Genomic DNA, 23001 nt, shown 5'->3' on the forward strand with positions numbered 1-23001 from the left:
GTGCTTTTTGTGTTTTTATGTGATATAATAGGCTTTGGTAGGAATTAAAATTGTTCTGGTTCTGGTTCTGGTTCTGTTTTTAAGGCGTGTGGTTTGGTTCGTGGTCGGAGGGCATGGTATGTAGTTTGGATTTTTTTCTGGAGGGTGTGGTTTCGTGGAGGGAGTTAGTAGGTGGTAGAGTAGGATTGCGCACGTAAAATGGCTCGGCGCGGCGTGGCGGTTTGGTAGACGACCAATCACCGCGAGTGCAAGTGTAGGCCAGAGTATGATGTGATGTGCAATGCCATGCCGCGATGTTGTTGGGTGGAGGGTGAGTGAGGGTCGAGTGATAATTTGTGATTGGGGTTTTTTTTTTTTTTCGTTCACTGGAAAAGTTGCGTTCTGGGGGCGTGGTGGATTTCATGTTTGCCTCCTGGCTGCGTGTGGGTGTGCATGTGGTTTAGGCTTGTTTTGGGGGGGAGGGAGAGGTTTGTATAGTTGTGCTACTTTGGTTTGGGTCGTAAGTTTAGAATCTAATAGTGTCTATTTTTCTATTCGAATTGGTGCATGCTGTTCCGGATCCTATATATGAACTGGAAGCCAGGTACTAGCTAGCTAGCTACTATATATGATAAAGCTCTAGAGAGCTAGAAGGCTAGAAAGGAGCCTTGATTCTATACATAGCTACTTGTATATAGTATAAATCAAGTGATGACCCTCACCCCCACCACCAGACCCCCCCGCCCTATTCTTCCCCCCACCAAACCCCCCCCCCAAAAGTAAGAACACCCATGCATCACCCACCCAGGAGGAAAACATCCCGCCCATCACGGCCACTCAGAGCGGAAGACACAGCTCTAGATCTCGAGTTCCCAGATGTAACCATATATACACAACTGCGTGCCCGCAGCGGTGCTGGGTAGGTGGTATGGTTCAGCGCTATTCGATAGTATAGTATAGTATAGTAGCTAGCAGTACTGTACTGTACTGTACTGCCTCCTATTGCAGCGTGGGGGCGGGGGGGGTGATGTGGATTGTACGTGTTTATATAGAGATAGTGTTGGCGGTATATATAGTATAGTGTGTGTGTGTGTGTGTGTGTGTGTATGTGTGTGTTTCATTCAACGACGAGTTAGGAGTGGAAACGTATGTAACTGTGATTTATAATCTAATTTAGCTGAGTATAGATATGCCGGCGCTGAGTGTAGCCAATGGTGGTCTCTTGTAAAAAACTACATGTACATAGCTAAAATTGGAATTGGTTACTTGTAACTTAGCCAACCCAGCTTATATATATAGGCAGAAGGATTCGATCTGTGTAGATTGCGTAGTAGTGGCATGGGGTGCATGGCTTGGTCTCCACCTAGATCGATCTACGTAGAAGTGCGCATATTGTGATTGCTACAACTTCTGCTACTAGGAGAGCACTTGTAAGACCAGCGGTTTTTTTCTACGTACAAATATGATCGATCGGTCCGGCTTCGAGCTTCACATACAGTGAAAATACAAGCCGGCACCCAACCATTAATTACAAGGCGTCGCGTCGCCGGAGGCCAAGGAAGAGAGGATGAGGATGGGGGGGATTTCCAGGTAGATACTTCAAACTTGATTAACAAAGTCACGGCCTGCGCTGCATAAGAGTGTTCCTGTTTGTAGTTATTGATCATTGACGCCTAGCTAGGCCCCCTAGCCTAGCTTAACCATATTGGCTTGGGATCGACAGCTCGACCGAGCCCCCCCCCCCCCCGGCCCGCGCGGTTGTAGAGGCAATGCTCTGTAGTTAATTAATTAGTTACAGCTTGGTAGTGATACGTACGTACGTACGTACTGCTGCATGTGTTCTGGATGAGATTTGGTAGGTTTGCAGTACTGTCAATCCTATAGCTATGTACTACATGTAGGGGGGGGGGGGGGGGGAAGGAAAAGGAAAAGGAAAAGGAAAAGCAAAAGCAAAAGCAAAAGCAATCCCCGCGCGCTCTATGGTACCAAGTATAACAACTACCTACATAGTGGAAGTTGTAGATATATAGATCTGGCATATATACGTGAAGCTTAGAAATTAGTGGTCTATAGCTAGCTACTTGGCGCTCCTCGTATAATCCAGGTGTACCCACCCCTGTCCTAGTGGGCGGAGGTGAGTGATATCTCATGATTAGGTAAATTTGAACATGTTGCCGCCGGTTTTTTTTTTTTTTTTTTTTTTTTTTTGTTTAATTCATTAATTATGTTAGCGCCAGTGGAAGTATATGTTTGTTTTTATGTACGGACGGCAGCTGGTCATGGTGGGAAAGGTTGCACGAACATGAAGTATAAGGTAAATTTGGGGCCCGTTCTCTTGCCCTCGAGGGAAAAAAAAAAAAAAAAAAAAAAAAAAAAAAAAAACATCACGATATTACAAACACTCTCGATTACTCACGCCAATGATGGTCAACACAGCGTATTTTTTTTTCTAATATTGCGGTGTGTGTGTTCAGCAAACAGAGAATATAGCACCTTTTTTTTTTTTACTTGGAGTAAGATGGTCGCAACACAATATTGATTACAGCCATTTTGTGTTGGCTTGTAATGCCATAATTTTCTGATGGGGATAGTAACATATTACGTCCTAGGCAGATTTGTCAAAATTGCTTCTGGTGGTTGATATCACGATATTTGGTCGCAACCGAATTCAATAGGCCCTTGGTACTAAGCTGTCATTAGCTGCAAGATGCCTCTGGTCGCTCGATCCGCGATAAGCATATACTTATCCTAATTATGCAATTAATGAATTAAACAAAATCCTAATTGAAGGTCGAGTGATATCCCATGATTAACTCAACAATCTGTCCTCCAACTAACTATGGGTTAGGGTTTCTATCGCGCCTTGGCGCGAGCCGTTCAATTATCAATTCCGGATAGTACAAAACATAGGCGAGTGGCCGAGTGGACAAAACACTTCGGCTCCTCGTCAGGCTAGACACCGCGTGTTTGGGCTCCGGGCAAAGGTCCTGGGTTCAAATCGGGGGTGGGAGTAGTACCCGCTGGGTGCAGTACTTTTTTGCAGAAAAATTAGAAAGAATATTTTGTTCATGTGGATTACATTAATCGTGATGAAATTTCGCCCAATTTTTTTTTTTTTTTTTTTTTTTTTTTTTTGAGGGCTCACAGATGGGATACGCTCCGATGTCTATCCACGTTACCGAGAGCCACACCCGGGTTAGGACCATCCTTATAGGCTGGATATCCTTACTAATATACATTTATAGCGATACTTTACTGTAATAGAGTTAATAAAATAGAGAGACCTCCTCCAAACCTTCTGCAGTTTAATTTCGTTATAGGGTATGAGAATGTGACAAATACGAATCAGTTAGTATATATTTTGATATGACATACGAAAGCGAGTGATAGTTTATGATTACGCATCATGTGTCCACATATATTTAGTAATGCCGCTCAGTTTTTCAGTCACATGTAGGCCAAAGAATGCGTGGTTGAGGGTAGATACCAGTATGCTCTTTGCCACTCTCTAGACATATTCCTACGTGACGGAGGGTGGCTAGTACATTGGCCAAACCCTAGCCCCATCACGCTACCTGATGATCGATCACGCTCTAGACTTGAAGTCTATATTTATTATTTCCAGACTGACCTACTAAACCCCTGCTCCCGAGCCCGGATGATTCTCGGAGCCTAATGAATTCATCAATTATCAATCAATCAAATATACTGATCCTCAAATCATAGACAGGCCTTAACCCTGCCTTTTTAAGGAAAAACATAAGATTATCTCAGATCAATTGTAGCAAAATACCCCGTGTAGCTACGTATACCTATCCTACCATTGAGAAAGAAAAAATACCGCCGGGACCAGGCCATATACGAGGCCTAGGGGATTCCAATTGACGGCATCCCCTATACATAGCAAGATCGCGATTGTAGTGCTGTACACATGTGATAGAATCACGTCACCACCTCTGCCGTTTTTTCTCAAAATACCCCATACATTCCTGTGAGCACTTAGTGCTTATGACTTATGATTAAGGGGTAGATATACGTACACGACGCCCTGCAGATGAAACTTAAACCCAACGCACATGTTCATCCTGCGATCATGATCAGAGAGAGGAGGGATTCTGAAACTTCGTGTATGTGTGTCACAATCATTGAATACTCACTACCCCGAGAAAATGTGATTTTCAAATTCATCTGAAACATGTCAAGACTGCGTGTACATTCGCGAAAGGCCTATCTAGCTAGACATACAATGTGAGATGATGAAGTCGAGTCATATCTGGATACCTCCTCGATCACCTCGACTGGCCTTGTAATCATGCGTATAGACTCAAAGGATTTACTCAAAAGTCCGGCCCGTAATTCCATCCATTAAGACCAGACAAATTGACAAATTTCATCGTGAAGATACTGACTCTTCCATCTATCATATAAACTACTCCACTATGTAACACCCTCTCTGCCTCGCCATAAATATTTCACCGGAATTAATCAGAATCCTCAACAGCTAATCGGAGTTAAGTCTGGAACACGCAATTATCAAATTCTGTCGTTCACTGGGGGCCCGGACGAGGAACTTGTTTTATGCGTCACCTACTAGTCATGTAGCATGTATGATGTATGTATTCACCAAGGAAGGATTAGACGACAACAGCCAAAAAAAAAAAAAAAAAAAAAAAAACGAGAAAAAATAAGGAAGGAAAGAAATACCGCCCTCATCTTCGAACGGTTGTTTACAAATACATGTATTCTCTAAACCATTACTACACGCCCAATAGGCCTTAGGATGAGGTGATATACAATGATACTGTCTCCAACTTCAGTTCGTATGGACTAGCTCGGACTCTTATATCTATCCAATGAGAGGTGTTGGCAGAATGTTTCAGGGCCCGCGGGCCGGCAATGGTAGACCGGATGTCTTCGAGTGCTCTAGCGAGAGCGGCCATATCTCGTTCCGCATACATCTTTAGACAGAAGCGACTCCCATAAGCACGGCAGTGGCTGAAAGTAAGCCTTACATAACTCTCGGGAAACAGCGGGAATATACAGCCACGATAAGAGATCGACTGGACGCACGTTGCCCAGGCATCTCTGGATCTTGGGATCATGCGCGATTGCTTTATAAATTTACTGGTTAGACACACACATGTGAATAACATCTTTTATACAGGAAGGTATATCAGGAATTAGTTATCCACTTATGTCTCAGATGAACGTGGCCAATGGCTTTGCTGCACCGCCGATAGATTCACACACACCATCATCCTTCATTGGTAATTATATATAGTTTCATTCTCAACAGTGAATATTGCAGATCCAGGTTGAGAATCGCCGAAACGGCCGGCAGATGCATCGAGTCCGGTAAGACCGAATAGATTTCCACCAGTAACATGCAGCCCTACTGATCTACAACCATAAAGCAAGCTTAATGCCACCACCTGGACCAGGAAACAAGCCTAAGGCTTATCTAAATCCACCACTGAGGTTTGATTCTAAAGTTATTGCAGTGCATGCAACGAATCCCCGTCCTGGCATCCCTGAATAATGCCATCCAAATGCTCCACGACAACAGCACCCCACAGATGCTTATTCTTGTACCCCGCCATATCCTCTGGATAAGCCTCGATCTGGGCTTTGAGTACCCTTGCAACATCCCTATCTTTAGTGATGCTTTCTACTGGAGTAATATACGTTCGAATCCCAAATAATAGGGCCTGGGTCCGTGGTAGCCGTTTCAAGGTCTGCCTCTCAACTCGAAGGTAGATATTACCAATAGTAAGTTTTTCCGAGCTCTCAGCCCCAACGCTGTGGGTCCTGAAAAGTTCATACGATATATCCAGGTTGTGATTAAATCGCTGGATTGGCGAGGTAACCTTCAGCTTCGAGAAGAACCGGTCCATGGATTTTGCGATCCTAGGTTCGTATTGTGGGACATTCCCAGCGTGAATGCGATATAAGCTATGACCAATGCGCTCCGCCAGTCGCCAGCCCGCTACATATACACATCATTGATTTGTTAGCTAATGAAAGTGCTGCTTATTTTAAGATTAAGTAATGTAAGCAAAGCATCAATCAATACTCACAAGGAAAACACACTGCACCAGCCCGCAGATGATACTCATCTCCGCCCTCTGGGTCCTTTTGCATAATGACCCAGTCCTCGGTACTCAACAACCCCATCACTTCTAACGGGTGCGTCTTCTCCTTCCACACCTTGGATTCCCTCCGTAGATCCCAGTCCTCACCGGTGACAAGATTAACGATTCCGCGCTCCGTCTTCTCGAACATCCCTGGATATCGCCGGGGCAAAAAATCCACCAGCATCTCTAGCGATTCGTAAGATGCGTCCTCCGAACCCGGTAGTGACTGTATAGTCTCCGAACGCTCTAGAGAAAATAAATGTCGTTTATAAGCCAAGCGATCGAGGTAGGTTCTGTCGAGCTCGATCCAGTTCTCGGCAGACAAAGGCTTAAGTCCTTTACCGCGTGGTCAGTGGATTCGCATGCATGCGTAGAAATTCACCATACCCATGCTTAGGAAATAGGGCCCTTCTTTGAAGGGCCTGTACGGGACCTCCTCCGTCTCGGCCCAGTTAGAGCCCATGGCATGTGGTTTGATCATGGAAAAATCCCAGCCCGTAGGCTCCGCTACAGAATCATTAAGGATCTTTTATTAAGATAGCTATCTGAGAGTATATAGTTAATATTGGCTGACCTACTCTTAATACATTCTCTGGTCGGTAACTTTTTTCCTAGTATCGTGTAGAAGAAAATGACGTATATCGATGCGGCTATGAGAAGCACCCAATATATCCAGATATCAAAAGTATAAGAGACCACTCTGATGGCACCGAGTAGGCTTTCAGAAATAGAGATAGCGGACATCTCTGATCAACGTTCCCGGTGTGGGGTAGCGGTCCATGTAGTTATGATGTGTAGCAGTGTAGCATTACAGTCAGGAACAACAAGGGTCGACGTTAGCGCTTCATAGTCAGCAGAGCACAACTACAATTATCCAACTCGATTTGCGGCTCTTTATTATTAGGAAGCTTAAGTGCCTGCGCCGAGAAATTTAGGGCCGAGAAATGTATCTACATACACCCATACAAGGTCAAACCCGGGGAGGGATTAGAATGTCATAATACTTGCTCTGCCCTACATGTATTTGTATCAACATTATAGTCTCAGGACGAGCAAGTTCTAGCGAATAGGCTCAGTTACAAAGGGTTTCAGGTACGGCATATATACTACATCGATTACATACCATATCCTAGTCGATCCACTGAATTCAATATGTGTACCTTAATTTGATTGATTATGTCACGTAATATAGGGACGCCCTGACAAAAGCCACCTGGCCAGGGGCTCATTGGGGGGGAATGATTCCGAGAAATGCACACGGTGTAACAGTCAACCCGACCTTTGATGCTTCTAGAAGCATGACGCCCGCCGCCACCATCTAGTTACTCGAGAGCGACGGAATCACATGGCTGCAACTTATTTTTCATTCTTTTGACATGGATAACTAATATAACAGTTGCTTTTTTTTTTTCTCTGTCTCATTTCCTTTGAGTAACACTCTGAATCCCAGCGAACTTGTGAGCGGTTATTTTTTAAAAAATTTAATTCATTCATAATTGAACTGGTAATTAAGTTATCGAATTTAAGAAAATAAAGCAAAAAACTCCTAGTCATGATACAGCCGTTGTCCATACAATCACTCCCATAAGTAACCCCCTTTTATCTATTCCGTTCCCTGCCCATGCCCATAAAGAAAACTAACTTTTAAAAAACCTTCCCATAGCCCGATAAATACCCTAAATAATAAGAAAGAAAGAGAAAAATGTACAGGACAGAATGTAATTCAAGGGGAAGGGAATAAATAATAAATAATAAATAATAAATAATAGAGTTAAGAAAATGAGAAGCCAGTAAATGGCAGTAAAACGACCAGGGGGGCCGAGAACCAAAGAAAGTAATGTGTAATGTAAAATGCACTGAAGGGAAAGCATAATCCGTTGACCGATTAAGGCATGTTTGGCGGGAGTGAATAAGCTCTGCTTGGTGGTCTGACATCGTTGTATGGGACCGCTGGTACCGGTGGCTGTTCAAAGGCTTGACCTTCCACGTCTACCATACTGGCAACTGCCGTGGCAGGCCTGGACTTTTTGATGATGAACGATAACTGCGGCAATAGTCCCCTCTTGGGACATTGAGTTTCGGTGATGAGCTCGTCTACATCTTCACGAAGCAAGTTCATTTCGTTGACCAGCTGTTGAGAAAGAGCGTCAGTAATGGGCCTTGAAACGATGATCTCTATAGATATGAAGGGACTTACATCTGAAAGTCTTCCTAAATCGGAGAAATTCCTCTTGATAACAACTTCTTCCGCTACAATCTTAGCCGAGAGGAACGTCTGATATTCGCTGAGAACAGAGGATGATAGAGATTGGTTTCGAGGCATGAATAGTCTAGCACTAAGCGTGTGAGATATCACGAGCAGATCGTTGCAGAGCGATGCCAACAGCTTCAGTCTCAACCCTTCACAGGTCCCAGACCTAGCCATGACCGGTATCCCATCATTCTCGCCGATAACTAGGATCATTACATCTTCCACCTTTTCAAGGATCCTTTCAAATCTTTCGTATGGCCAGTGTCCAGAAAGCGAGACTTCGTAAACAGTGGCTGGCAATAGCAACTTGGCAAAATTGACTCTACTGGAAGCTTTCTTCGCCATATCGTCGAACTTTTCTTGTAGACTTGGATATTGCGAGCTAGCCTCGATGGCAAATAAGAGATGGTGTAGCCAGTCAAGAGAATGCGAAATGCCTTTCACCAGGTGGCTTCTGGACTTGAAGGGGAACAGCATAAGATGCACCGCCATGGCAACTACGACACCTACAGGAAGTGTCAAAATTCTCCTCGCAAATGCAGCAGAGACATTTCCGTGATCGGGGAAGACAGTTGCGACACCGAGTATAATGTTGTATGCCAGTGCAAATACTGTTCCTGCTTTCATGTATTTGGGATTTGTAACGAGACATCCAACTATCAAACCAATGATTGGGGTGAGACAGATCGAGCTGTAATAATGTCCAAGTCCAATCGACATGACGGCCCAAGCCGAAAATCCACCCATCAAAGCACCAAGGAGTTTCATGCCAGCTGTCCTAAAAGTCATTCCTCGTGTGGTTTCCATGGCCACCATGGCGGAAATAAGGGCCCATTGAACCCTCAAGTCCTCGTACCAAATGTACCATCTTTGAATGAAAGCGGGGAGAGATAGAAGACCCATGACGACAGCGAACTTGATTCCGTATTTTATATGGCGAGAGTTCCTTAACGAGCTCAAAAGATCAGAAAGAAAGATGCCAAAGCGATCCAATCGAGTTGTTGCTTCACGAAGCATCAAATCCTCGTCCTCATCCGGGTCTATGGCATCTCGACTAGCCTCTTCCCCTTCCTCGTTGGCGGAATCTTCTGTTTCTACTTAAAGTTAGTGATCCTGATAGAAGAAGCTAAGGCAGGAGGAATGTTTGTGAATCTTACCTCGATAGATTTTACGAGGAAGCCAGAGGGTTAGTCTCTGTTTCTTGATACCTTCAACAATCACAGCGATATCCGTTACAATGTCAAACATTTCCAACAGAATGGTATTAACTTGATCTCGATAAGCTGCTTCTTCGAGCTCTCTTGTGCTTGATACCGAGCGTTGGCCAGATTCGGCGTCCCATCTTTCCGGGATCTCATTAATTTTAGCCCAGTACTTTTCATGATCAATCACGGAGGCGACTTCATGTCCTCGAAACATCTCTTCAATCCTTTGAGCCATCGAGTCGAAGATTTCCGATGTGCTAACAAAAGTATCATCAACTGTTTCTTTTGCAGCAGACATGTTTTCTCCTCTTGTGACCACTGTCACGGAAGAAGTGCGTGTTGAATGAATGATTGCAGGTGGAAAGAGATCTTCAAAGCGGCGTCTGAGGTTCGGATAGAGTCGGTTTCTCCTTCGCATGGCGGAGTTAAATATCCGTGCTGCAGACACCAGCTTGGCCAAGGCCACATCAAAAGGAACGAATTCTGACGATGGAATCCTCGAAACAGAGATTTCATAACCAGCCTCTCGTAGAGAAGCATGGATCTTTGAATGTGCGTTCTTGAGTGAAGTGATATCGATCTCTTGACCCGAGTCTTGCCTCAAAGCCCACCGGACTGACTCCATCATACTCTGTGCTGTCTTTACTCCACCGATCATATCATCTCGAAGGATAGAGGAATGATCTTCAGGCCAAAAAACGAAACCGACGACCATAGACACACAGGCTCCGAATACCATGACGTAGAAGAAATTCCGGAAAGTTTGTCCGAAGGTGTTGACGCCTCTAATGATAGCAAACATGTTGACAACCATGCCTAGAACTGTACCAAGATAGAGACGAGGGAACTTGGAGCGGATGTATCCGCAAAACGATGAAATTAAAATGAAGGATAGCCATAAAAACACTCGGCGGCCGAAAACAATGTTCTCATCATCGTCGTCCTGGATTAGTGCGGCAAGAAAGAGAACTAAGTTTGAATACGCAAGGGCTATTAGGACGCCTATTAGTCCGATAGCTGTAGCTACAAGCTGCCCTCCAATAGTCTTGACGGGAAACATGTAAATAGCCTGTATATTTAAAATCACCGGTTAGCATGTCTGATAAAAAGAAGAGATGGCACTTGGTATGTACTCACAACTGTCCCTAGCAAAAATGGGTTTGCCCCGTGGAAATTTGAGAATATGGGAGGTAACGTAAAAGCCACGGCCATAGTCAAGGACAAGGAAATCTTAAGAATACGTTTGTTGCGTTTTGGGGAAGCCACAAGACCCCAGAAGAGTGCTTGGAGCACATTGATGATGCCCCAAGCATGCTCTCTGAGTTGTGCTCCTTTGGATAATGGTGTATCGGTCATACTAAAATTTCAAAAACTGTTGTTAGTGATCTGTATGAAATGATAGTCGCAATATGCAGATTATATCAATCATTTACAACTCCAAAAGCTTACCGTATGTTAGATACCGAACGTGTAGAAAATGAATACCGCTATTGGCCCCAGTATGGCCTGTCGGGTGTATCTGCTGAAGCTAAAGGAAAATACTGAGGTTAATGATAATTATTAGTATCCGATGATGATGGCAGAGAATATTTGTTCACTTTTGGGGCGGCGAGGTTATGATATATGTACCGCAAGGGGGGGGGGGGGGGGGGAGAGAGAGTTTCCCTGCTTTTTAGGCATGTCTCACGGGGAAAAGAGTCAAAGAGTTACTGGCTTATGCTGGTAAGGAAATGTTTCTATCAATTTCTCTTGGTAGGGATTGATCAAGCATGTAGCGGCAGAATAATGCTGTAAGTGATATCACGGTCCTCCTGTCTCAGTCACTGGGGGAAAAAATTTGCGGCTCCTGGCGAGTTGGGATTCGGGAACTGGAACAACGATAATATCTTTCCGTTCTCAACCTATCATGATCATGCGAAAGAGTTATACCAAGACCCTATTGAATATGTGGTATATCCCTACGACGATCATACATGCCGGCAATTTTGTTTGCCTGTTGGGGGCGAGAAATATGGGCGTATTATTTTTATTTTGTATGAGCATACATACAGCCATACAGTGTCGTTATAGAAATTCTAGAAAGTAGGCGCATAGTAAGTGCTGAGTATGTTGAGGCTTTGATTTTGAATTTCCTTAGGGAGTAAAAGGAGATGGAAGTGGCGGAGTCCCAGCTTACATGACCTACGGGTTTAGCAGCCACGCGAACGCATCGGGCTCATTATCTGTAAACATTGGTACCGGAACAATCTGCTATTCGCTGAACCCTGGGCCAGATGGCTGGGATGGACCGAATCTGGCGTATCCCAGACGACGCTAGGACTTACGCGACGTACCCCCCTGTAGTCCCGACAAACCAAATCCTATGTAACACAGCTGCATATCCCTACACCCTGTACAGCTGCGAGGACCTAATCTCTCGCACCGAGTAAACTTGCAATTGGCGAAGTTTGATATAGCGGAACTTGATGATCTGGGGTGTGTGGAGGGCATGCGTGCGTCCTCTTGCTCATCCCTTTGATTGCTAGGTATGCACAGGTATGTATATACCCCAGTTAACTATTCGCAACTAGATCCATCCACAGACGTTCTGTGAGATATTACACGAACGATATTAACGTTTGTTTGTCACGGCGGATCACGCACACATACAGCACATGGTATATACCAACTTGCCTATCTACCTCCTACCATGCCCGCCTCCAGGTGGTAGTTACACCACAAAAGCAATACTATTTGAGTAGAATCTCAACGACGACATGGCACCTCGACCCCACGGACTTCTCAGACAGCCTTTTGCAACTACGTGGTTGATAATGGGGCACGTGTCAGACCTGTAAACATCTTCAGGAATGGTGCACATCCCATCCCATACGCCGTGACTGGCTGGGCTACAGATAAGTGCAAGTGCAAGCGTAGCTTCCCTAAACATGTGTATATGTGTATGTGGCTAATCGCAAATACAGCTATGAAATTCATCCGATCCCCACGAGTCCTGGAAACCCATTTTGGGTTTCAGTGACGGTTATCAAAGCATTTATCATTCTCAATTGGAGTTATCTTACTCTAGTGCGTGACGTGGAGTAGACAAGATAACCTGTAAAGGGATCCAAATTACTTCGACCATACTGAGATAGGGACTTATCCGACGCCACACCCGTTGGAAAACAACGGGCCGCCGGACGGAAAGGGTTGGATTAGGGCCAAGAAGAGCTTGGCGGGTGTTGTACTTCCACTTGATAACCCATATTTGTCTCATTGAGCCGAATGTTCGTGCCAAATAATTACTTTTTCAATTCAAATGGTAATTTACGATATCCACGTTTGAATTATCAAGCAGATTTGACAACGTGAAGTGCTTCTCAACAGATGCAAATGAGATTATGGGGTACTCCAGTCTGAGGCAAGTTGATACCCGAGTTCCACTATTCACGACGAATATCATGGGAGAGACACTGTTTTGCCTATTTAAACTTTCAGGACGGCTATGTTATCTTTCCGGGAAAGACTGCTCCCTATAATTCAATTGTTGGGTTGATAATGCTTATAAGGCTGATCATCGTTTATCTTTACTACCATTTATAGTAGTCGAGGCAGTGATGGGTTTGCAGGACTTGGCGTTGCGTGATGCCGGAAAATTATTTTCCCGTTGGTTCGTTCAAAAGCCACAGCTGGAGATAGGTACATGCATAGCAGAGGCCTACTGAGTACTGAGTGTATCTTTTTGTTATAATCTCAGCCAAGACTTGGGATACTTTAGATGCACAAAGCTTACTACCCTGAACAGACCGGATATTGAGCGGACAAATTGGTGATTGCGGTAAGCTTAAGAAGAGCCTAGAAACCCCCGTAAAGGCCATTACTAAATAGCGCCAAGTTTCCAACCTATGGAGATAGTTCCCTTGAAACTCTGGGCACTGGATTACTTGCCGGGTCTCCGAGACGATCTGCAGGCATGGGTTTGTGTGGACGACAAAGCGAATCCTTGCACGTGATCGGCATGATTCTGGTGATTATTGAGAAATATGTACTCAAATGTTTCCTATTGTTGAAGCTGAAGGAATCTTCACTTCGGCACGGAAGTCTTCTCTTGAATCAGCCTGGTGCAAATACCCTATGACGCGTGGTCCTCCCCCCCCCCCCCCACGCCTCTCTCGTGCATGCCTCACCCTCGAGACATGACCTTCCAGGTTTCAGATCGCTGTAAAATGGCTCTGGGCACGTGCTCTGACGAGTCTTTTTCCCAATTCCATTTCAATAGTCTAGACTTCGAAGCCGTTCGGAATTCTACACGAGGGGAATGCACAGTCTTGCATTTAGAAGGAGATACCTGCCTATCTTTGATTATTGTGGGATGAAATATCTACATGTGTGTAGATGCTTATATATCATTATAACAGATAAGGTTTATCTCCAGAGATATAACGCACATTGCCGACTTTTAATATAAACTCAATCCGGGTACCCTCACACATAGCCGGTGTACATGCGGTTTACGCAGCCTTACTTGTGTTCTTCCTTGTACCCACAAAGCTGAGTAACTACCCCATATATTTTACACCTTGCTCGTTCGCGATCGGTTGTTTCTTATTTCCCGAGCGAGTGAACACTAATTTGCCGAATAGGGATACCCCAGCGTTACGCGCGAGAGAAGGATCAAGGGGACGCCGTATATGTACGTATGTATATGCATCTACGCGTACGGAGTTTTTCCTTAACTTGAATAATCCTGGTATTCCTAGGATTATGCACGATACAGGTAGTTGGACTCTTGAGCGCCGAAATCGAGAGATTCTTCCCGACCATGAATTGTCTTGTTTTATTTTTGTTGACGTATGCATTGATTAATCGTCATGATCTACGGTTTAATGCCAATGACTGGTTTTCATGTTAGTAACCGAGGATATATAATGCTAGTCTGCAGCTAGACAGCGTCCTGGATATTGCGAATCTCGGAGGCAAACGGGATCGTAGAGAGAAAGGGAAAAGAATTAAGTTGGGGGGGGGGGGGGGGGGATAATAGAAGGCCAGTTACACGAGAAACCCACAGGAAGCACAGAGTATGACCAGCTGAACTTACAGTTTAGCTTTTGGGGCAAATTTTCCGTCCTAGCTTTTGAGTTTAATACAGCATTTCATGTCACCAATATGCATTACAGATATACCGTAACGAATCAAGAGGAGCATAAATGACCCAGGCTTAGCAAAGCCAAGGGTTTTCTCTCTTTGAAGGGAATAATAACTTCATAGCTCAGACTATAATTGTACTCTGTAACAATACTTTCCCCGCACAAATCAGTCTCACCGGTCCAGGGTAGTTGCCGTTCTCAAGGGAAAGCGCAGTTATCGTGTTTCCCGAGATTTCGATCTGGATGTTCGTTATTCCCGGGGGGGCGTCAAGTCGTTACGATCATATCCTGGGTGAGCGTTAAGAAACGAGAATCAAACCCCAGGTTCGAGAAAAAAGATTCCGAAAAGCGGCTGTTAGACTTTCATGGGTGAGTTTAGAACTTGATATCTCAAAAACTAAAAACTAATCAAGCTATGATACTAGCGGAGTGAAGACCGGCAGGGGGCTGTGCAGCAGCTAGAAGCTTAGGTTTCATGTTAAGGGTAGATATCGGCATAGTTGCAGTGGAGATCATTAGGCCCTATTCAAACCTACACAGGTTTTGAAATCTGCTCCCACCAGTTATACTTTTCGGCATTGAAAACTCGCTGAATTCGCTAAAGGTAGAATAATGCTTGTTTTATCTCGGCTTGCACTTACATCAAAATGACTTGAGATTCCGCGATGAGCACTAATTATTTTTGAATTAGATATCGATATATCACTAAACAGCTAGCTGCGTCATGATATATGATTCACATATTTTCTTGATGATCAGAAAAAGGGAAAACATAGCTTCGTCTCTACACCTGTGCGGGGTATGATAAACTGCGTCCGCTGACTAGGAATCATCAAGCTGACCATGGTTCATGGGTTCTTAGCTCAAACTATAGTGTTTGACAAATTTGATTTTTCCTCTATGAAATTATCTGCACCAAAACTCACTCGGGATAATGATTAGGCCCGGGTGAAGTTTATTCATGATCCCTAGTGCTTACGCGTACCTGCTAAGTCTTTTTTATTCTCTCGTGAGTCAATTCATAGAAGACTTTCGAGCCGATAAACGTATAACACTCAAGAGCCCAGTACCGAGAAACTCGGCCTCACAAGTTTCCCCGGTTTTATTATACTTTCCCCATTATTTCTCTGTTTCGACTCCAAGACAACACTAGTCCAACACCCGCTTTTTGGAATACACACACACCGCATCCTCCACTTCAATGTCACCACCCCGAATTTTCGGTTGAAGCTCCCAATCAAACGAGTGACATCCCATGATTGTTTGCTGATGTTCGTTTTCCATTTCGGCAAACTAGCCCTAATTACGGGGGCGCGGCGCGCGGTTGTCGCCCGACCGACGGCCGGCAACGGGCACTAAGAAGAATGGGGTGAGACAACACAACAAACGAAACCCCCGGCCGGCAACATCCGGAGGGAGCTGTCCGTGGCAGAATTTAAGCACGGAGATCGCAGGTTTCCCTCCCACCCCCATTCCGTGATCGCCGAATGAGGAGTACTTTACGTGATCTCCCCTTTCTTTCTTTTGTTCTATGGCCTCCTCCTCTTCTTTCGAGTGTTTTTTTCCCTTTGATGGCCCATGGGCGGTACACATTTCTAATTCTAATTCTAATCCTAATTCCAATTCTAATTCTAATTGCTGTATCTAGGCAGTGTGCCTGCGTATGCCGTCGGTTTGCGTATCTGCATCAGCTAGCTAGGGGAACTTGCACTGACATTGAAATTCGGTTGTGCGGGGCAGAGTAGCTATTCGTTATGTTCGCCAGTTTCCTTAGGCAGGGTCGGTGATGTTGAAGATTTAACCACGGCAAGCATAGGTTTCAGGGGATCAGGCTGAGGGGAGAGCCCAGTTCCAAAGCCCGTGAGCTCCTTCTACAGCCAGTTTGGAATTGTGGGGGGGAGGATCGGGATGGGGTGTGGAAGAAGAAAGAAGAAGTAAGAGGTTGGGAGAGACGGTCTGAGCTCACTCCAGGTCGACATATGTAGGCAAGAAGAGCATGTAAGTACTCTGCCAACTCTACCTGATCAGTAACCCAGAACCTCTCTATGAACTTAACATACATAAGCAGTCAAGTCATATGATTCCCCATTATTCATTCTGTCCGCCCACCACCGCCCACCCTCGGAACCTCGGAGGCTACCGTCGGCCCATGAGTGATGTACCCCGAGCCCAGGTGGTAATGCCAGGTACTCTACATACAAGCGGTGTGGGGCGGGGCGTCGAAGCGATCGAGTGCGATGCGGTGCAGCGGGCCCTTTTGTCTCTCAGTCTCTGTCTGTCTCGCCCTGGCTCGCTCCGTCACGTCTGTCTGTCTGTAAATCCACCCTCTCCTTCGCTCCGTCACTCCTCTGCGCTGCGGGGACGGACACTGCTGTGATGTATGATGCACCCCACGAATGCACGAATGCACGCATCCAAGTGGGAACCAACCAGAATATATATATATACTGCACTCACCACCAGGAGAGGGAGGCGAATCAAAAACAAAAGGAAAAAACCCCGATCAATCGGGGGGGAGGGAGGATAAAAATCGGCGTTCCTTCTCCTAACTCGCGAGACCTCAGGTCGCAGAGGAAAAGAAAAACCTCCGAGATTTCATGTCATGTGGCTACTTTCTGTAGCTAGGCAGGCAGACTAGTGCTGTTCTGGTGTACCGGCAGGTACATGATACACGACACACCAATGGGCTGCAAGGGTAACAATCGGTCCACAAGCTAAGCACGCAGGCAGTTACTCTAGTTATACGAGCGAGAGTCAGGTCAAGTCCACAATTGCACTACGGGGGGGTGGTGATGAGGAATTGATGTTGTTTCTTCTGTCTGTGTGAAATGTGTAGAGTAGACGATGTCAATTAAGTCTGTCACGGCCACTAACTCTAGCCCACCATTCCATACCCATCATCCATACCATCATACCAGACCATACCATAACGAGGGACGATTACTCTATGTATGTACGAGGAGATGCTTCCTGGAGTACTGGCAAGCGAGCGAGCGAGGGCTAGGCTAGGCTCCCCCCCGGCAGCTGACGGCTGATAATTGAGCGGCATCGGACGGAGGCTTGCCATGTCTAGCTGGCCACTCGTAAACTGCGCGCTTTTGAAACCCGACGACGGCGGGGTTCGTGCCGGTAGACATAGGTACCGCCGTAACATACGTGTGGTGTTGCGCCATGGAGTCCATTGTTCTTTCGTTCTTCCTTTCCCCCCGCCGGCTGTCAGCTTTCAGCTAAGTATTTTGCAAGTTCAATTTGGTTCAATTATTTAGACAATTCAGTTGAGTTCAATTAAAAGACTATTCACAAACTCGAGTCTCAAATCGCAAAACAAACACAATCAAATAGGCGCAAACAAAAAGATAATTGTAACAGTAATTTTTTTGATTGGAATATAACTATATTCGTGAATTGCATAACAGCAGAAAAATAAGGACTCCTTTTTTCTTTTTACCGAATAAAATGAGAGAAAAATTGAACACGCGAAAAATAAAAAGTGAAAAATAACCCATACCCCTCCCACCGAACCCTCACAACACTATCAGAAAGAGAGAAAAAAACCCATCAACTACTAAACATCTTCTCAAAAGAAGTATCATAGACCCTTGTGCACCAAACCCATCAATCTTATAAAAAAACAATGTAAAAAAAAGGCGATAAAACATATAACGTTAGAAATGGGGCGTGAAAATATAAAGTAAGGACATGAATGTTAAAAAGCCGCGCAAAAAATCAGAAACAAATGAGAATGTAAATAGGTGTTACCGAAAGGGCTGTGGCAGACGGAACATACGAACGTAAACAACTGAATCGCAAAAAGAATAGACAAAACGGTAAGAGGAGAGAGCGGATCGAATCTATTTCTTTCCGCCCTTCTTCTTTCCGCCCTTGCTCAGACGCTCCTTCTTGGAGAGCTTCTTCTTCTTCTTCTGCACCTGGGTGTTCTTTGGCTTGACGGCCTCAACAACCTCCAGTGTCTGCTCGGCCTCCTGGACTTCTACTGGTGCCTCCTCGACAGGTACTGGGACCTCCTCGATGACAACAATTGACTTCTCGACAGGTGTAGGCTCAACGATCTCCTGGATTGCGATGACCTCCTCGACCTTCTCGACAACCGGGGCGGCGATGATCTCCTCAATGGTGGGGATCTCCTCGGCCTTCTCGGCGACGATGACAGCTGGGAGCTCGGGGACGGCGATCTCGACTTCTCGGACTTCGATCTCGACGGGTGCGGCGGGAACAAACAGCTCGGTCTTCTCGGCGACCTCCATGACAAGCTCGGGAACCTCAGTCTTGACGACCTCAGGTACAACAAGCTCGATGGTGGCCTTCTCCTCGACAGCCTCGACAGCCTCAACCTCCTCGACGGCGGCCTCAATCTCCTCGACGGCCTCAACCTCGACAACGGTCTCCATCTTGTCCAAGCTCTCGACCTTGAGCTCACCGCCCCACTCGCCGTCGTTACCGCCGGCACTGCTGATTGGGCTGAGAGGTGGGCTGCGCTCGTAGTCGTAGTCGCCCTCCTCGGAGTGGCTCTCAGAGTCGGAGCTGTTGCTGGCGGAGGTCTCCTCGGTCATTCCCATGGCCTCGGACTGCTGGGCCCAGGCGCGGATGTTCTTCTGGAGGCGGGGGTCGCGGATCTCGCGGATGCTGTACTTCTGGCTGATTCCCATGGGTGGGCAAGAAACAGGTCTCTCGGGGGCCTCGAAGGTGATGGTCTCGGTCTCAGATTCGGTGGTAGGCGACATGATCTCCTCGGTATTTGACTCATTGTCGGAGGCATCATCTACAGAGTTGGAGGCGGCGTTGGAGTCACAGTACGATGAGTTCAAAGATTCGACAGAGGGGCAAGAGCAGAGCTGCTTGACGGGCATTGGCTCGGCGAACTCGGCAGGGGCAGTGCAGGATTCGATAGCAATTGGCTCGGCGACGGCGGCAACCTCCTCGACGGGGTATGTCTGGGTCATGAAGCGGGGGAGCATGGCGGCATTGAATGGAGTGTGGACAATTTCGATCTGGAGGAGGCAATTATTAGCATTACCGTTTTGGGTTGCAATAGTAGGGATTATTAGCTGCATTATGATGCTTACCTTCTCGACAGCGGCAACGGATTCGACTTCAGCAACCTCGACAGCGGCAACGATCTCCTCCTCCTCGACGGGGGCGGCGGCGACAATGACCTCTTCCTCAACCGGGAGCTCGATCTCGACAACTTCGGGTTCGGCGACAGCGACCTCTTCGACAACCATTTCGATTTCGGCAGGCTCAGGGATGGAAGCCTCTACGACTTCCTCTGGCTCGGAAACAGCGATCTCGGCAACAGCAGCAACGACGGGTTCGGGAACAGAGACGGCCTCGACAACCTCCTCGACGGGGGCAGCGACTTCCTCAACTGGGGCAGCGACTTCAACGACCTCTTCGACGGGGGCGGCGACTTCAATGACTTCCTCGACTGGGGCAGCAGCGACTTCGACAACCTCTTCGACCTCGGCAGCGACCTCTTCGACGATCTCGGGCTCGGCAACAGTGACGGTCTCGACAACGGGCTCGGCGACAACGGCAATCTCTTCGATAATCTCTTTCTCGATGACGGGAGCAGCGACAATAACCTCGGGTTCGGTGACAGTGACGGTTTCGGTGACGGGTGCATCAACTTCCTCAATGACCTTGGACGATTCGACAACAGGGGCAGCCTCGAAAACCTCTGGCTCTGGCATGGCAAACATGGCGAAGGTGGGGAAAATGGCGAGCTGAGTGGACATTGGGATACATTCTTCCTGTTCGGTGACGGCGAGGACTTCCTTCTCTGGGATTGAGACCTGTTCGACAACCTCTTCTTCGGTGGACTTGATTTCAGGAACTGAGACGACTTCGAGGACTTCCTTCTCTGGGATTGAGACCTCTTCGACTACAGGGGCAACGATGGCAGCAACGACTTCCTCAGGAACGGCAGCCTCGACGACGGGAACTGAAACAAGGACGGGGGCGGCGATGGCCTCGGCCACGACCTCCTCAACAACTTCGGGCACGACGACGGTCTCGACCACGGGCTCAACGACTGAAACCTCCTCAACAATCTCTGCTGTGGGGGCAACGATAAGCTCAGGGACGGGGGCGGCCACGATAGTCTCCACAGCAACCACGGCCTCTTCGACCTTGGGCTCTGCAACAACAATGGGAGCTGCAACAACTGGTTCGACCACCTGGGTAGGGACCTGTTCGACAGCCTTGGGTGCTTCGACCACTGGGGCTTCAGCTACAACAGCTACAACTGGTGCAGCTGGCTCGACGGCAGCGACATCCTTCGATGGCGCCGGCGCGGGTGCCGCGGCGGCGGCGGCTGCGGACGATGAGGGTTCTGAAGAGAATTTCTTTTGGACTACATCAACAACCTTTCCTTTCGTCTTCAAAACAAAAAGGGGACAGCAGTTAGTTTTCCTGAAGGGTTGTTGTTGGTATTGGGGCTGGGGAGTAAAACCTGTGAAACTTGTGCATCCTGCTGCTGAATGACTTTTGACTTTTTGAAAGAGCCTACCTTCTTCAGGCCCATGGCCATCCGGGTGAACATGCTAAAGGAACCCATGATTGATGCTAAAACTGAAAACTGAGGAGCCTGTGTGAATATATATATATACGAGTTAGCGCACTGGCCGTCACACACTCCTATAATGGTTTGAAATATGGCCACATAATAGCAACCCAACAATAACATACCAACGGGAATAAGATAATACAGCAGATCAGAAATGAGACAAAGTACGCTAGTGGTGCAGACAGGTAGGAATTCGGCGTGGTCGAGGCAGTGATCAAGGGCTGCAGTAGTGCCTTCCAAGACATAAGACTAAGAACAAAGACTACTACTAAAAGAATGGCTCGGATGAGTGCCTTAAAGAGTAATGATGCTGATGATGATATTGTGAAGAGAGTGGAAACGAGCTGGTAGTTATGAATCTTTATACCATCTGGCTGCTCAGTTACAAGACTTTTCATTATTGAAGAGGTGTGGTAGGTAGAGATCGAGTGTTGAATTCTTGGATATCGTGTATAATTTTTTTTTCCCTCTTACTGTTTCTCCGTTTTCCTTAGAGGCTTTTTTTTTTTGCTTTCCGTTCTGATCTTTCTTTTCTCTCACCCTCGGCGTATATGCAGAGTATTCTTTAAGCAGTTATGCATATTCCGAATGCATGACATGGGTGTTTATATCAGAAGGAAGAGAAGGAAGGAAAAAGGAAGAGGTAGGTACTCTAGTCAAGGTCAAACACCTCAGATCGAAGCTCGTAGGTCAAGACGATTGAGCCCATGATGTGTTGACACGCAATTGCATGATGGGGGGGGTTGCGCTTACAAGTTTACCAGGCAGGGGTTTCTAAAGATGTGAGCGAGTGAGAAAGAGCCGTATGCTGGGGTAAGGGGGGAGTGTGGTATCCATAATAGACAGAGACCCAGAGTCAGTCGCCGCTAATGCGTCTAAACATATGGTCGTGCCTGGTTGGCGGGGCCACCGGAATTACTATGGACCGCCTGTCATCAGTCGATCGATTTGTCCAACGATCAGCCATCCTTCCTACTGCTTTCTCTCTACTGCCGCTCTATCACTATTGCTCAGTTTGCCTTCTAGGCTGCCTCTTCCTTGATTTGTCTGGCCAGCGGCAGCAGAAGCAGAAGCAGAAGCAGAAGCAGCATGAGGAGATGCTGCTGCTGCTTGCTGCTGGCTGCTGCAAGAATTGCTGCTGCGGCGGCGGCCGCCAGATGGGATTTTTTCCCCTTACTGTTCCAGAGTTTCCTGAAACCGGAGAGCAGAAGGCGCTGTGAGGCCTATATTTGGAGGTAGAACCAAAAAAAGGGGAACACAGTCGAAATAGCTACACTGAAAACACACATGCGGAAGCCAGAAGCAAACTAAACGCCCAAAAGGAAAACGGTAAACACACATACGCATAGGGAGAAGCTAGAGTGGGTAGCTAGAGAACTACTCGCGACCTGTACATAGAGAAGAGCAGAGTAGTGGTACCTTAGACCTACATAGTCAGTAGAGCGCGACAAAGAGGGAAAAAAACAACGAAAACGAAAAAAAAAAAAAAAATTGAGCAGAGCCCCAGCTTAGTTAGACCAGAGAGATCACGTTAGTAGAGTACATTACGAGCCTGTTTTGCCTGCTTGCTGCTGCATCCTCCAACACATGTACCTACACCCGAATAGAGGGCCAGCGATGCCCTGCAGCGACACACAAGCGCGCACCAGGGCTCAACGAATCTCCGATTCAACGGGATCACTCGACCAATCTTCACCCGATCGAAAAATTAAACTGTGAC

General features: G+C 46.6%; 5 protein-coding genes across 5 annotated transcripts; 2 read left to right on the plus strand and 3 right to left on the minus strand.

Moving 5' to 3' along the window:
* Nucleotides 1–5471: 5471 nt before the first annotated feature.
* Nucleotides 5472–6576, minus strand: H6S33_000099 (uncharacterized protein; the record flags this gene model as incomplete). The annotated part of the gene is made up of 3 exons (XM_044832427.1): nt 5472–5965; nt 6057–6449; nt 6501–6576. 3 exons carry the CDS (start codon nt 6574–6576, stop codon nt 5472–5474), a joined length of 963 nt encoding a protein of 320 aa, XP_044699658.1.
* Nucleotides 6577–7998: 1422 nt separating this feature from the next.
* H6S33_000100 (uncharacterized protein) lies at nt 7999–10925 on the minus strand (the record flags this gene model as incomplete). The annotated part of the gene is made up of 4 exons (XM_044831441.1): nt 7999–8244; nt 8311–9458; nt 9522–10638; nt 10707–10925. The coding sequence occupies 4 exons, from the start codon at nt 10923–10925 to the stop codon at nt 7999–8001; spliced, it is 2730 nt and encodes a 909-aa protein (XP_044699659.1).
* A 1908-nt stretch (nt 10926–12833) lies between these two features.
* H6S33_000101 (uncharacterized protein) lies at nt 12834–15157 on the plus strand (the record flags this gene model as incomplete). The annotated part of the gene is made up of 11 exons (XM_044831442.1): nt 12834–12870; nt 12936–12969; nt 13152–13169; nt 13248–13273; nt 13367–13386; nt 13444–13525; nt 14044–14103; nt 14192–14245; nt 14309–14455; nt 14866–15064; nt 15121–15157. 11 exons carry the CDS (start codon nt 12834–12836, stop codon nt 15155–15157), a joined length of 714 nt encoding a protein of 237 aa, XP_044699660.1.
* A 3389-nt stretch (nt 15158–18546) lies between these two features.
* H6S33_000102 (uncharacterized protein) lies at nt 18547–21679 on the minus strand (the record flags this gene model as incomplete). Its single annotated transcript, XM_044831443.1, has 5 exons — nt 18547–19704; nt 19780–21093; nt 21168–21302; nt 21404–21549; nt 21649–21679. 5 exons carry the CDS (start codon nt 21677–21679, stop codon nt 18547–18549), a joined length of 2784 nt encoding a protein of 927 aa, XP_044699661.1.
* Nucleotides 21680–22201: 522 nt separating this feature from the next.
* Nucleotides 22202–22501, plus strand: H6S33_000103 (uncharacterized protein; the record flags this gene model as incomplete). The annotated part of the gene is made up of 1 exon (XM_044831444.1): nt 22202–22501. One exon carries the CDS (start codon nt 22202–22204, stop codon nt 22499–22501), a length of 300 nt encoding a protein of 99 aa, XP_044699662.1.
* Nucleotides 22502–23001: the final 500 nt, after the last annotated feature.

The sequence above is a fragment of the Morchella sextelata genome (assembly GCF_020137385.1).
Source record: "Morchella sextelata strain SCLS chromosome Unknown scls_1, whole genome shotgun sequence".
Classification (NCBI taxonomy): Eukaryota; Fungi; Ascomycota; class Pezizomycetes; order Pezizales; family Morchellaceae; genus Morchella; species Morchella sextelata.